The sequence below is a fragment of the Hylobates moloch genome, unplaced genomic scaffold (genome assembly GCF_009828535.3).
Source record: "Hylobates moloch isolate HMO894 unplaced genomic scaffold, HMol_V3 SCAFFOLD_1, whole genome shotgun sequence".
Lineage (NCBI taxonomy): Eukaryota > Metazoa > Chordata > Mammalia > Primates > Hylobatidae > Hylobates > Hylobates moloch.
In genome coordinates, this window is record NW_026652276.1 from 237,033,328 (window position 1) to 237,049,473 (window position 16,146).

Sequence of the window (16,146 nt, forward strand, 5' to 3'; positions counted from 1 at the left end):
GTCAGGGACCCTGAACGGAGGGATCGGCTGAAGCCATGGCAGAAGAACGTGGATTGTGAAGATTTCATGGACATTTATTAGTTCCCCAAATTAATACTTTTGTAATTTCTTACGCCTGTCTTTACTGCAATCTCTGATCATAAATTGTGAAGATTTCATGGACACTCATCACTTCCCCAATCAATACCCTTGAGATTTCCTATGCCTGTCTTTAATCTCTTAATCCCGTCATCTTCACAAGCTGAGGAGGTTGTATGTCGCCTCAGGACCCTGTGATGATTGCAGTAACTGCACAAATTGTTTGTAGAGCATGTGTGTTTAAACAATATATAGAATCTGGGCACCTTGAAAAAAGAACAGGATAACAGCAATGTTCGGGGAACAAGAGAGATAACCTTAAACTCTGACTGCCAGTGAGCCGGGCGGAACAGAGCCATATTTCTCTTCTTTCAAAAGCAAATGGGAGAAATATCGCTGAATTCTTTTTCTCAGCAAGGAACATCCCTGGGAAAGAGAATGTGTCCCTGAGGGTGGGCCTCTAAAATGGCCGCTTTGGGGGGTGGCCATCTTTTATGGTCGAAGCTGTAGGGATGAAATAAGCCCCAGTCTCCCATGGCGCTCCCAGGCTTATTAGGACGAGGAAATTCCCGCCTAATAAGCCTGGGAGCGCTATGGGAGACTGGGGCTTATTCCATCCCACATAGGAGTTATGTAAGTTATCCCCTGTCAAAGACCTCTTTGCAATAAAGCTGCCATTTGAACCCAGGCAGTTCTCTGGAGTCATCTTTAAAATATGATGCTTAAGTCCATTTCATCACTAAGTTGCTGCACCCACACAGCTGAATGAGATACATGGCCCTGCCAACTGATGTCACTTCGCAGGGCAATTACAAATTTAATTTGAACCGAATGATAATGAAGGTAATACATATCAAAAATTTGGAGAAACAGCTCTCATAGTACCCAAAGAGAAATATTTAGCCTTACATGCATGTATAAGAAAAAATTAAAAATTAGTAAGCCAAGAGTCCAACATAAGCTTGCAAATCCTGAGAAAGGAAGAGGAAGGTGATGCGGATGGAATGTCTGTGTGCCTCTGTTGACGGTGATTATAAGACCTCGGTTCTTTTCTTTTTCATTAAAAGAATGTCAACCAGAGACACACAGCAAAGGAGGTACGGCACAGCCACTGATTGCAGGGGAGAAAGCGCAATCTGAGCGTTAGGTGCGAACAAGGAAGTAACACTCTGGAGAGGATTTGGAGCGGACTCCTCGTGAGGACGAGACAGCATTGACAGCTACTGGGCCCCTTTATGGAAGTCTTACCTGATTGTTCAGAAGGAGTGGGAAGAGGTGTTGCTAGGAAGCATGCTCTGTGCGGTTCCCTGGACACACCTATGCAGTAGCTGTACATGCTTGTTCATATGTCACATGTCTAATTAACAACTGAAATCTCCACCCACGGGTGTGCAGTTTACTATTATAGTGAGCAAAGGGTCAGTCTAAGGACAGGCAAAATTAAAATGCACATGCTCCCTACTGGAGACAGCTTTGCTTGAGTGAGTTTGAATACAGTGCGAATGCCAGGGCTTTTTTGTTGGCGGTGCGGTCAACACGTTGCCACATCTCAAGGACATGGTTATTTCCTTGACTATGTGTGCTGCCTCACCTCCAAAACTCATATGTTGAAGTCCTAACCTCTAGTGTGGCTATATTTGGAGATTGGGCTTCTAGGGAAATAATTAAGGTTAAATGAGACTATAAGGGTGGGGCCCTGATCCCATAGAATTAGTGTCCTTATAAGAAGAGCCACTCTCCCTTTCTCTCTGCCTTTTTCTCTCTCCCTCTCCCTCCTTCTTTGTCTCTTTCTCCCTCTCTCTCTCTCTCTCCTTCTCTTTCTCACTCTCCCTCCCACTCCTCCCACCGAGCCCTGAGGAAAGGCCACATGAGGACACAGAAGATGACTGTCTGCAACCCAAGGAGAAAGCCCTCGCCAGAACCTGACCATGCTGCCACCTTGGTCTTGGACTTCCAGCCTCCATAACTGTGAGCAATAAATGTCTGTTACGCCACCCAGTCTGTACTACGTTGTTATGTCAGCCTGAGCCAACTAATACAGATGGAATTAAAGATAAAAGCAGAATAAGGAAAATAATAACGATAAGGAAAATAATGAGATTAGATGACTCGTTTTATAACACATGGCCTTCATAAATACTTGGGCCATTTTAATCTATGATAACTTGGGGTATTTACAAGATGGGTCATCTTTGAACTATTTTTCTTCTTCAAAATTGCCTTTGCTATTCTTGGCCCTTTTTATTTTCATATAAATTTTATCATGAGTGTATCAATTTCCAAAAAATATTGCTGAGATTTGGTTGGAATTGCACTGAATCTACAGATGTTCTTGGAAATAATGACATTTTTACAATAACATGACACCTCGTCCGTGGGCACGGCAAGTCCATCCATAGATGAAGCTCTTCTTTCCTTTATTTCTATCATGTTTTCTGATTTTCAGCACAGATATCGCCTCATTTTTCACTACAGTTATGCGTGGAAAGTTCCTGTCTGTGATGCTAGTGGTAATTTATTGAAATTTTATTTCCAGTTGTTTAATGACCATATATAGAAAGGCAGTTATTATTAACCTTGTATCCTGCAACCTTGAAAACTTTACCTGTGAATTCTAAGACTTTACCTGTAGATTCTTTTGGATTTTCTATCAACGATATTTAATATCTGAACACATTAAATCTGATATCTGAACTATTTTCCCTTTGCCGACTGATTTCCTCAGTTGCATTCCTGACTCTGTTTTTTAAAAGAGTATTAAGGCATTATGCTTCCAGGAGCCGTCCATTAGATGAGAGGATGCCAGAATTCTTCCATGACCACCCCACCTGCAGCCCGGCTAAGTACCCTCCCTTCATGCTTGGACAGCACACCGTGTCTATATCTATCTTCCTGAAATGAGCTGTGTATGAGATCATCTTGTCCTTGTCTTTCCCTTCTCCTGAAGACAAGGCCCATTCTCTTCAATTTTATATCCCTAATGCCTCCTGGAAGATAATAAGCTCTCAATAAATATCTATGGAACTGAAGAGCTAAACTAAATTATTAGCGTCCATAATGGCTAAGGGTTTCACTCTGAACTCTTATCCAATCCTCATGAAATCTATGAGGTAAGAAGAGCAGACATAATTAATAACCAGGTTACAGGAAGCTACAGGTCAAAATAGTAATTAAGTGGGAATTGTCCACAGCGATAAACCTGGTTCACAGCAGACCTGGGGCCAGGAACTTATGCTCTTTCCCTTCCCCTTTTGCTGTTTCCAGACAAAAATGAAAATGCTGAGTGTGGCTCTCGGTCAGACTTCTTATACTACGCACATAAAAAGCAAATGCTTTGGTAGAGGTCATTTATTGATTTATGTGTTTGTTCTAGCATCCAAGACTTCAGGAACCAAAGGGCCATCATGTTTTTGTAGCAGGCAAGAGTCTCCTACAGTATTTAAACTGATCATAACAGAGCTACGTGGCTCAAATCTACAGATCATTATATTCATGATGGGATGTTATGAACTGAATCGAGTTCTCCCTCTCTCAAAATTAATATGCTGAAGTCCCAGCCCCTGTAATGTGACTGTATTTGAAGATAAGGTCTTTAAAGAGGTGATTAAGTCAAAATGAGGTCATTAGGTGGGGACCTAATCCAATCTGCCTGGTGTCCTCATAAGAAGAGGAGATTCAAACACAGACACACAGAGGGACAACCCTGTGAGGACACAGGGCGAAGATGCTTCTGCAAGCCACGCACAGAGGCCCCAGGAGAAACTAACCCTGCCGACACCTTGATCTTGGACTTCCAGCCTCTAGAGCTATGAGAAAAAATTTCTGTGGCTTCACCCTCACACAGTCTATGGTCTTTGCCACAGCAGCCCTGAGACACAGGTGGCACTGTCAGATGAAGTCCTCTTCCATGTGTGGATACCTCCTGGGCTTGTCTCTCCTCCTTTCCTGTGCTCCCCCTTCACATCCAGGCACATAGGGAAAAGGGAGGACAGCTCTTCCCACTCACATCTGACCTCCCTGCAGCACCTGACATCAGACCCTTTCCCCATCCTCATCCCCAAGACATACCCATCCTCCAGATGGGTATAACCTCCCACGTGAGCAACTCATGTGTGAACAGAGGATGAGCCAAGGGAGAGGAGAGACGAGGAGGAGTGTCACTCATGGAAAGAACAAATGGAACACTGTCTGCAGGACTCACCATGTCCATGCAGAGGATACAGCCATTGCACTGTCAACCCCTATCCGCTAACAGGCTGGGTAGACCTCACGCTCTGGACAGCAGCCAGGGGAGAGGGCAAAATCAGACAACAGGATTTCTTGCTTGTTCTGACATCAGGCCAACCCATTGAAGGCATGGGAGAGCAAGGTCTTGCCCTGCCTTCTCTCAACTCATGTGTCATTATGCTTCCACAATGCTTCAATTCATGTGTCATGAATTGAGAGACACCCATCATGAGACACCCCTTCTGCATTTCTCCTCTACTGCAATGGCAGCACTAGAAGAGAAAGGAAGAATGGGTATGCGACTTAGGCTGAGTCCAATGCGTCCTTTGACCTGTCACTGGAGGAGCAACAGGCTGCCTGTGCCCAACAAGTTTGCATACATTGGGCTTGGATTTATATATTTATGCAAAACTCTAACTGTTTATAAGTATTTAAACTCATACAAAAAAAATCCTCAGTCCTTCAATTTCTTCTCTTGACTTGACCAAGGTTCCCCCCAGTACCTCCTTCGGGGACAGTCTTATGGTATTCTTTTTTGTTTTTGTTTTTTTTGAGATGGACTCTCACTCTGTCGCCCAAGCTGGAGTGCAGTGGCGCGATGTTGGCTCATTGCAACCTCCACCTCCCGGGTTCAAGCAATTCTCCTGCCTCAGCCTCCTGAGTAGCTGGGACTACAGGCGCCCACCACCACGCCCAGCTAAGTTTTTGTATTTTTAGTAGAGATGGGGTTTCACCATGTTAGTCAGGATGGTCTTGATCTCCCGACCTTGTGATCCACTTGCCTCAGCCTCCCAAAGTGCTGGGATTACAGGCGTAAGCCCACACCCGGCCTGTAGTGTTCTTTAATTCTGGGATCAAATTAGGCTCAAACTGGGTGCAGTGGCCCACATTTGTAATCTCAGCACTTTGGGAGGCCAAGGCGGGCAGATCACCTGAGGTCAGGAGTTCAAGACCAGCCTGGCCAACATGGTGAAACCCTGTTTCTACCAAAAAATACAAAGATTAGCTGGGTACGGTGGTACACACCTGTAGTCCCAGCTACTGGAGAGCCTGAGGTGAGAGAATCACTTGAACCTGGAAGGCAGAGGTTGCAGTGAGCCGAGATCGCACCACTGCACTCCAGCCTGTGTGACAGAGTGAGACCCCGTCTCAAAAAAAAAAAAAAAAAAAAAAAAAAAAAAAAAAAAAAAAAGGCTCACATGTCTAGTTACTTCTAGTTTCACATCAATACACTTGTGGTCCTGAGCCACTTAGTAGTCTTTCTTTGGTGATAACACTACAGGCAGCTAGTTGTCTTCCAACTGCGTGAAAACCATATTTTGCTTCTGTAATCCAAAGTACACGGGAGTCTCACATTTTATTCCTACTATGTCTTACCATGTCCCTGAACGAGTGAAATCCAACAAACTCTGTCATTTAATTAATACTATTTATCAATATTAATTTCTTAGTTTTGATATTAATTTCTTAGTTTTGATTACTATATGATGGTTATATATTAATATTGGAGGAAGTTGAGGGAAGGGTATATTGGTAACTGCAGCATTTTGCAACTCTTTAAGTCTAAATCATCTCAAAGTTAAAAGTTTTAAAAAAAATTAGGCTTTGGAATTGGTCTGGAAATGAGGATAAAGAAATATTAAAGTTGTTGCCTTCGTTTTCTGGTTCAGGGATTGAGGGATGGTGGTGCCACAGCCTTTAACAAGGAATCCTCTTTTAGGCAGGAAAATATTGACACCTGTAACAAATAATCCTCAAAATTTAAACAGCTTAACAAGACAAAATTTTTATTTTTCTCTCAAACCACAAGTCCAATGTGGATATTCTGTCATGACTGGCAATTGAGGGGCAAGCTAGGGGGTGCTATGCCCCATGGCTGGCAATTGAGGGGTGAGTTAGGGGGTGCTATGCCCCATGGCCGGCAATTGAGGGGTGAGTTAGGGGATGCTATGCCCCATGGTTGGCAATTAAGGGGTGGGTTGTGGGGTAGCTATGCCCCATGACTGGCAATGGAGGGGTGGGTTGGGGAGAGCTACCCCCCACACTGTTGTTTCAAGACTCAAGCTAATGGGGGCTCTGCCATCATCAATGTGTGGCTTCTAGGGTTTCCCAGGGGGTCAACATCTACCTGGAAACTGGGAAAGAGTAAAAGCATTGCCCAAGACAATCCCATTTACAATAGCTACAAATAAAACAGAATACCTAGGAATATATTTAACCAAGGAGGTGAAAGATCGCTACAAGGAAAACTACCAAACACTGATGAAAGAAATTGCAGATGACACAAACAAATGGAAAAACATCCCATGCTCATCGATGTTAAGATTAATATTGTTAAAAAGACCATACTGCCCAAGCAATCTATAGATTCATTATAATCTCTATCAAAATACAAATGTCATTTTTCACAGACTTAGAAAAAAAAATCCTAAAAGTTATATAGAACCACCAAAGAACATGAACAGCCAAAGCAATCCTAAGCAAAAAGAACAAAGCCGGAGGCATTACATTACCTGACTTCAAATTATACTACAAGGCTATAGTTACCAAAACAGCATGGTACTGGTATAAAAATAGACACATAGATCAATGGAACAGAATAGAGAACTCAGAAATAAAGCTATACATCTACAGCCAACTGTTCACAAAGACAACAAAAACATACGCCGGGGAAAGGATACTCTTTTCAATAAATGGTGCTGGGAAAATTGGATTGTCATATGCAGAAAAAAGAAACTGGACCCCTATCTCTCACCACATACGAAAATCAACTCAAGGCCAGGCATGGTGCCTCACACCTGTAACACCAGCACTTTGGGAGGCAGAGACAGGCAGATCACTTGAGGTCAGGAGTTTGAGATGAGCCTGGCCAATATGGTGAAACCCCATCTCTACTAAAAATAAAAAATAAAAAACTTTGCCAGGCGTGGTGGTAGGCACCTGTAATCCCAGCTACTCGGGAGGCAGAGGCAGGAGAATCATTTGAACCTGGGAGGCCAAGGTTGCAGTGAGCTGAGACAGCTGCCTCAAAACAAAAACAACAACAAAAAAAGTCAACTCAAGATGGATTAAAGACTTACATGTAAGACCTGAAACTAAAAATACTGGAAGAAAACCTAGGGAAAACTCTTCTAGACATTGGTCTAGGAAAAGAATTCATGCCTAAGACCTCAAGTGCAGAAACAACTAAAGCAAAAATAGACAAATGGGACTTAATTAAACTAAAAAGCTTCTGTACAGCAAAAGAAATCGTCAACAGAGTAAACAGATAACCTGCAGAATGGCAGAAAATATTTGCAAACAATGCATCCAACCAGGGGCTGATATCCAGAATTTATAAGGAATTCAAACAACTCAACAACAACAACAACAAAAATAAGCCCATTAAAAAAGTGAGCAAAGGACAAAAATAGACATTTTTCAAAAGAAGTCATACCAATGGCCAACTAGCATATGAAAAAATGCTCATCACTAATCAGAGACATGTAAATTAAAATCACAATTAGATACCATCTTATACCAGTCAGAATGGCTATTGCTTAAAAGACAAAGATAACAAATGTTGGAAAGGATACGGAAAAAAGAGAACACTTATACACTGTTGGTGAGGATGTAAATTAGTGCAACCTCTATGGAAAACAGCATGGAGGCTGGGCCTGGTGGCTCATGCCTGTAATCCCAGAAATTTTGGAGGACAAGGTGGGAGGATCGCTTGAGCCCAAGACTTTGAGACCAGCCTGGCCAATGTGGTGAAACCCCATTTCCACTAAAAATGCAAAAATCAGCCAGGCGTGGTGGCACACGCCTATAATCCGAGCTACTTGGGAGGCTGAGGCATGAGAATTGCTTGACCCTGGGAGGTGGAGGTTGCAGTGAGCCGAGATCATGCCATTGCACTCCAGCCTGGGCAACAGGGTGAGACTCTGTCTCAAAAAACAAAACGAAAAAACAGCACGGAGATTTCTCCAAGAACTAAAGTAGAACCACCATTCAATCCAGCGATCCCACTACTGAGCATCCATCCAAAGGAAAAAAAAAACCATATCAAAAAGATACCTGCGCTCTATGTTTACAGCAGCATTATTCACAACAGCAAAGACGTGGAGTGAACCTAAGTATCCAGCAATAGAGGAGAGGATCAGACAATGTGGTGTGTATATACGGATATATATAAGATATTTTCGTTATCTTAAGGAAAACAACTCAGAGGCCAAATACCACATGTTCTCACTCATATATGGGAACTGGAGAAAGTGTCCACATGGTAGCCGAGAGTGCAATGATAGACACTGGAGCCTCGGAAGGGCGGGGGCAGGAGGGAGGTGAATGATTTAAACATGACTTAATGGCTTCTTTGTACACTATTTGGATGATGGTTCCACCAACAGCCCAGTCTTCACCACTATGCAATATATGCATGTACCAACACCGCACCTGTACTCACACATTTATACCTTTTTTAAAAAAAAAAAAGCTGCCTGAGAGAAGTGTCCCTGGCCAGGCCAGCAGCAGCCCACGTCACTCCCACTCAGACCCCACTGGTGAGGACTCAGGTGGCCTCACCTAGCTGAAAGGGGCCCTGGGCAATGGAGCCTCGCTGTGTGCCCAGAAGAGGCTCTGAGCTCCGTGCCTGGCTGGGAAACTCCACCACCCCTTCTCATTATCTGTGCACTTTAATAGCTACCAGGCCTTTCAAGGGAAGAGACGTCACTTAGACAGCAGTTAAACAGTAAAAAGGAGCTTGCTCTGGGCACTGAGACCTCACCTGTGCCCTTTGCCATCACAGGTCATTGTGAGCCAATCACAGAATGATTAGTGAGAGGTGGCCGGTTTCAAGTTCTCAGTCTGGGTCGTGAGCGTTAAGAAGTAAGGACAATGCCAAATCATAATTGGTCAAATTGGGTTTGCCACTATAGGTCCAGGAGTTAGGTGAGGACAGTGCCAAATGGCAGAGCCCTTGGGAACGTGCCTGAGCAGTTCTGATACGGGAACAGGGCATGGACGTCTTCAGTGAGCCTCTAGACGGCGCTACGCTTGATGCTGTTAATAGGTGTTTTACCTACTGTTACCTCGTTTCAAACTCATAACCGCCCCCCTCCATGAATATACCCACGCTAGGACTGAGGAATCTTAGGTTAGAAAAGTTCCAGAATCCACAAGAGAACAAAACACAGTCCTTGCTTTCCAGGCCCCAACACTCGAGGAAGGGGTTGCAGCTGACACGTGTGAGCTGGGCACATAAATCACAGGCCCGAGTGCCAAGGCCCCCACACCAGTCGGCGCACTGGTTTCCAGGGTCCACTGGTGATGGTCACCCGCTGCCTGACTGGTTTAATGACTAAGGCAACAACCTATTCCTGCAGAACTCTGGTAACTTTGCAGTGGAGGCCTAAGCACCACGGCCAGCCTGTCTGGTCCACTCAGTCCCTTCACAGCTGAGACCCCTGTGGTTCTCTGACTAGCATCCACCTAAGGCTCGCCTGGCAGAGGCACCTGCTTTGGAGGACTCCTAAGAGGAGTGTCATACCATGTCTGAAAACCGCACCCCAGGACACCTCCTTACTATCACATTTAACCTCTGATGGTAAACCCCCAACTTTGAAGGGCAAATACAACCCTAACTCTCTGCTTAGTTGCTGGAAGTCCCTATTCAAAAAAAAAAAAACCCTCTACCAAAAGGAGAAGAAACTCAGCACCCAATCTTAAATTTCCATACTGGCTCTTTTGCATTTCTCTGACCCATGCCAGCTTAAACCCAAACTAAATGCAAAACTCACATTTTGCAAACTAAAACTACTGAAAAGATACCCTGCCCACCTCCTCCTAGGACAGGCTGTCTCCTTTCCCTTGGGTCTGTAGCCCATTTCTCCTCCTTTAGGATTCCTTTGGGCTTTGCATTCTCTTCCCAGGACCCAAAGAGTCCCCTGTAAACCTACTATCCTCTCTTTTCTGCTTTTTTATAACAAGTGAAGGCGCAAGTGATTTACAGCAACGCACTGACAGGAAGCCAGCACCCGATTCAAGGACAGCCTCTTGTGAGGGCCTGGCCCCCCCATCGTCCCTGACTCTGAACGGAGCTCTCTGTTCAGCAGGTGCCGATAGTGAGATTAATTATCGTCCAGCCCAGCCGAGAAGCTGGGGTTGCCACATGGATGTGTCTCCAGCCACTTACCACACAGGGACTTACTCATCACAAGTGCTAAGGATCTTGAAAGGACGCACATTCCTGGGCAATATTTGTTCCTATGCTAATTTGATTTTGGAAAAACCAGGCTTCCCCCCTGGAAGAAAGGCAAGTGAGAGAAAGAAGAGCAAGCTTTTGCCAAAATAAATGGGAGGAAAAATCCAATTCAACTTCTCCTTGTTTCACGGTTTAATCTCTGCTTTCCATTAGGGAGTTGAAGAGGGACTGCCCCTTCACCTGTTTGTCTCTGTGACTTCAGACAAATCCAGTTGACGACGACAAAGCACCTTCTTTGTCCTTATCATCAGTTAATTTAAAGGGCGCATGTTTACTAACAGCTTAATCTATTTGGTGCAAACACTCTTTCACATTCTTTTCCTCCATCAAAAACAAAACCCCAAAACCTTCCAGAAACTCACATGGAAACTTCCCAAGTCTGAAGTCGGCCTGGATGGCAGCATCATTGCTACAGAAATCTTAGCCGCACAACCATGTCTCAGTCGGTTCGTGAGCCTTCCTTTCCCCGTGAAATGTCAGGACCAGAAGCTCGCATTTTGAGTGGCTAGTCCCAACTTTTACAACTCTGCGCACTGCAAACACTGAAGTAGCAATGACAGCTCCCTTTGACCCAAAGAAATTCCTTCCTCTGAGAATCAACCGAGAGGAAATCAACTTTTATGTTTCACACACACAAAAGTTGACAATAAACTTAATTAGACTTGGTATCTTAAATAAGCCAACAACTGCTGGTAACCTCACAAACAGAATGAACCAAGTTTACTTTCCTTGAGTTATTACCTAGCTGTATCAGGAAACATTTGTTTCTACCAAAGTAATCACTTGCTTGGGAGTTTTAACATCAGTTGCAAGAGAAGTATGGTATAATTTTAATACTGTATTTGCTTGTATTTTATTTTAAATACAGAGTAATATTTTAAATTGAATTTAACTATAAAACTTCCATAAAATAAAAATGCATGATCTCATAAAATCAAATCAGTCTTTAATTGTAATAATAAAAATTACATTTAAGTAATGGTGTCTCCGAGTTAATAGCTCCATAAAATCGCCCCTGAAAAGCCAATCTTTGCTACCTGAGTGACTCTTTCTTTAACATTCTGCAATTAAAAGACGAAGTTCTGCCATGACTCACGATGTGTCTGCCATGGAACTCCTATTGGGAGTGAATTTCCAACTGAGCTTGCCAGTGAGTAGTGAAGGCGCGTTACCTGGGCCCAGAAGATTCCACTCTCCACGTTTTAACTACAAACCACAGAAAAACGGCAACATGAAACCGGGAAACTTTTTAAGAAAATTCTAAAATAGCTGCCATCTAGAGATAAAGTAATTTTTTTTCCACCGCATACCAGGAATAACATTTCCCAGTGTTATACACTATTACTACTCATTTGTGGATTAGGGGATTTATAAGGATGAGGTCCGTTTTTTTAATGCATCTTGAAGTAAGCCAAGAGGAGATTCCACCTTACAAATGCACTTTATGTCTAAGAAAGGCTTCGTCTGTTCCTTTACATCTTCCAGGTAACAGATATCAAGAAACCCAGCACCGCGGACTTAGCACGCAGGCACACGTTCGCATGTTCCTATTTATTTCACGCGTGCTGACCTCCTATCCTGATGAGGCCTCAAGTCCCCTGAAGACAGGGACTGCATCTTCAACACATACAAGCGGGCGCGGGGAGCGAGGCCCTGAAAATCTTCACCAGCATCGACGCAACAGGCCAAAGCCAAGCTGGTCTTCAACATCAGCCTCCAAAGGCCCGCCCCCTTGTCTCCCCAGCCTTCACCTCCTCCCACGTTCCCTCCACCCATGCACGGGGGCTTCCTCAGCCTGGAAGTCGCCTGCGGGCTTATGACTCGCTACAGAATTAGGAATCCAGTCCCATCAGGCAATTCCCAGCTCTCCAAGCCCGTGTGATGCCTGCGGACGGGGCAGCTGCTGAGCTCCCTAGGGCTGCGGCCACACACTCCCGTCTGCCAGAAACCTGCTTTAATCTCAGGGTTGTCTACCTACACACAAGCCTGATTCTAGTAAGCCCCTGACAAAGAACCTCTGTTAACTTCCTTCACCTGCAGAATAAAGTGGACCCGCCAAAGCCTCCCCAAGGTCTATTGCTTCCTGTTCCTCTCCTCTCACTCTCCCTCTTCCTAGCCTTCCCCTCGGCCTCATGCAGAAGAATTTTTCCTACTTTGAAATAAGTGGCTTAGGCCAGAGAGTGCCACGGCTTCCACGTTACTCTCTACCCTCACCCCGGCCACCAGCACTGGAGCCACAGCCCTGCATCTGAGCTCTATGGCCGAATGCACACCCACCTGGCCAAGACTGCCAGCCACACACCCCAGCCTCCATCACCCACACCCACACTGACAGAGGCTGCCCACGAGCAGGCCCCAGGGGCTTCCAAGACCAGGACTGTGAGGGATCATTTTACTCATAAACAGGACAGGATAATACTTGTATTTTTAAAAGAGTTTTACGCACCGCGTGAAAAAAGGCTGGGCAGGCGTGGGTAGTGGGCAGGCTGCCATTTCCATGAGACCAGAGCTGGAGGCTTCCTCGTTTAGCCTCTGTCCTTCCACAAAGTGCGGGCAGCAGGCAGTGAGGACAGGTCCCCGGATGAGCAGGCAGGTGCACTGGGACTGCAGGGGTCCTGGTGGGACATCATGCTGGCCACCTAGCCCATGGGCGGTGGAGAGAAAAGGGCAGATTCAGGACACATTCAAGAGAGAGAACCCGCAGGATTTAAGTCATCACATAGGGTGGATTCAGTAAAGGGTATCAAAGATGAGGCCCAGGTGGTCCCCCTCACCTGGCCACCACGTGAGCAGCTGGGTGGATGGGATGTGGATGCTAAACCAGGGGCCACTGCAGGAGCCCCACGTCTAAGCCAGAGGGCTGTGAGCTCCACGCCAAGAGAACAGGAGACAAGTCGTGCAAAGGGAGGTGCCTCACCCACAGCCATGTGGCCTGGAGCCCAGCAGAGAGGTCCCCCTGGAGATATCACGTGGAGTAGATGACACTGGAGGCCAGGGGACGCGATGGGATCTCACCAGGAGGGCCTGAGAAGGGGAAGACAGGAGGCCTGGGCTGACACTGAAAGGCGGGTGGAATGGACGGCCCCTGCAAGGTGAGGCCCAAGCAGGAGAGTGGTGACCCCACGGCCAAGGCTGCCAGAAGCAGAGGGAAGCCTACTTTCCCTAAGCTCATGAACTCAAGTTTGAAAAGGAACGAGAAAATCTTTCTTATTCAGTTGTATTATGAGTACTTTATCCTCTTTTTCTTGGAACTGTTCTGTATTTTTGCTGCAGTATTAGTTAAAATGGGTTTCTTACTTAACCTAAAAATTCAAATATAGTTTATAGCTTGTCACAAGTAAACTACAGCATTTTTAAAAAATGATTTACAAAGGTACTTTGGGGAAGATATTCATGACTGAATGGAGACTTCATAAAACAAAACGAGTTTAAATCATTCAAGAAAAAGACAGAACTTCTCATCAGAAAGCATTTATAGCTAAGTCTAAGCCTAAAATTAAATAGTTAAAATTTCCAGCACTTCTGCTGTTGTATGAGGTTCATGATCGCCCTGCTACATTTGGCCAGTTGGGCCATTAGAAACAGAAAGGTACAAAAGTGCAGAACAAGCGTCTTGTGCACACTCGCCGGTGCTAGGTGCTGCTCAGGCCTGTGCTCTATGAAATGCAATTGGACTGCAAATATGTATGTATATATTCCTTATAATGAATTTAATAAGTAGCAAACATCTCATAATATAGAATTTAACTGTCATTGTTTTCAGCTAGTTTTAACTGAGAGCCCTTAACTAAAGAATAAAAATTATTCTTATCTCTATAACTAGATAATTATAATCTGTATAATTAATTATATCTGATTCATCTGCATGGAAGAAGGAAGTTTACTTTCTCTTGCAGAAATCAGTTCGCCTCTCCCCACACAGCACCCTCATCACCCGGCTCCTGCAGCCAAGTCGCACCTGGGCACAGCACCTGGGCACCTGGATACCACTCCTTGCCCACACCTGGGCACCCCACTGCTGGCACCTGCACACCACCCCGCCCCCCGCCTGGGCACCACCCTACCTCCCACACCTGCATACCACTCCACTGCTGGCACCTGGGCACTGCCTTGCCCCCCTCACCTGCGCACTGCCTTGCCCCCCTCAGCAGGGGACCGCCCAGCCCCCCACAACTGGACACCACCCCACTCCCCTCACCTGGCACCTCATCACCCAGCCCGCGGCACCCCACAGCCTGGCCCCAAGCCCACCTTCCAGGGCTCCCCTAGAAGCCTCCTGTCCGCTCAGCCCCACGTGCAGCATCCGCAGGTCCCGTGGGTTCCACCTTCCCAGCGCCTCTGAGGCCTCGCGGCCGCTTCTCCCCGCGCCCACCCGCGCCCGAGCGAAGTCCCGCAGCGAAATCTCCGGGGGCCGCGCCTCTCCTGCCCCAGCCCCAGGCAGGGAGAGGACGCGCGGCCTCCACGCACTCAGCCCCCAGCGCGGAGTCCCAAGACCACCTTGCGGAGAAAAGTCGGCCCCGCACCTGCCACGGAGGAGACGCCGGGGGTGGGGGACCCAGGAACTCCGGCTCGGCCCAGGCGGCGGACCTGGAAAAGCCCCGCGCGGGGCGGCTCGGGACGGCGGCGAGGGAGGCTCCGCGGACGTGCGTGGGGCGGCCCGGGACGCGCGTGGGGCGCCAGGCGGAGGAGGCGGCGGCCCGGGGCACCGGAGCTCAAGCACCGCTCCCCCGATGTGCATCCGGCCCTGGGCGCCTCCCCCTTTACTTGGCTTCCTCCCCCACGACCACCTCGGCCCACCCTCCAAAACAGGGGCGCCCCGCGCTCCCCCTGCGAGGCCACGCGAGCCCCGACCCCCCGCGAACCGGGCTGCAGACGGGAAGACGGGCTCCAGCCTCAGGAGGCCCCAGACTTGCTGGAAAGGCAGGTGTGTTTAAAAATGAAAAGAAAACCGGAACGGAAAGGTCTGTTCACTGGCAAAAGAAGTATTTACAAATTATTGTGGAAATACAGAGACCAAGGGGGAGAAAGCGGATGCCTCCTAAACCTGCATGCGATCTTCCGAGGGATAGGACACCGGGCCCTGCCCCTGCAGCCCCGTGGGCTCCGCGACGCCCCCACCCGCTTCCCCTCCAGCCCGTTCCTCCCACTGCGGCCGCTGTGTCCAGCCAGGCTCCTTCCTGGCCCTGAACACACGATGACGTTCCTGCCCCCACGTCCACCTGAGGAGACTCTTTCTCAAGCCCCTGCCTGGGACCCATCCGCCTCTCTGACTTCCTGTCAAATGGACAGATGCTTAGTTATTCCTCGTTGTTTTGTGGATGTTAAGTGAGTCTTGTTGTTGTTGTTGAGATGGAGTCTCACTCTGTTACCCAGGCTGAAGTGCAGCGGCGCCATCTTGGCTCACTGCAAACTCCGCCTCTCGGGTTCAAGCGATTCTCCTGCCTCAGCCTCCCTAGTAGCTGGGATTACAGGCGCCCGCCACCACGCCCGGCTAATTTTTGTATTTTTAGTAGAGACGGGGGTTTCACCATGTTGGCCAGGCTGGTCCCGAACTCCTGACCTCAGGTGATCCGCCCGCCTCGGCCTCCAAAAGTGCTGGG

At 47.0% G+C, this 16,146-nt stretch overlaps 1 protein-coding gene across 1 annotated transcript in view; it reads right to left on the reverse strand.

Annotated features, from left to right (window-relative positions):
• Positions 1-11,109, reverse strand: part of LOC131381317 (uncharacterized) — a 175,921-nt gene extending 164,812 nt beyond the window's left edge. Inside the window, exon 1 of the mRNA XM_058428575.1 lies at positions 10,909-11,109. Coding sequence (XP_058284558.1) covers positions 10,909-10,953 — 45 coding nt within the window. The 5' untranslated portion in view covers positions 10,954-11,109. The remainder of the gene's footprint in view (positions 1-10,908) is intronic.
• Between the last annotated feature and the right edge of the window lie 5,037 nt (positions 11,110-16,146).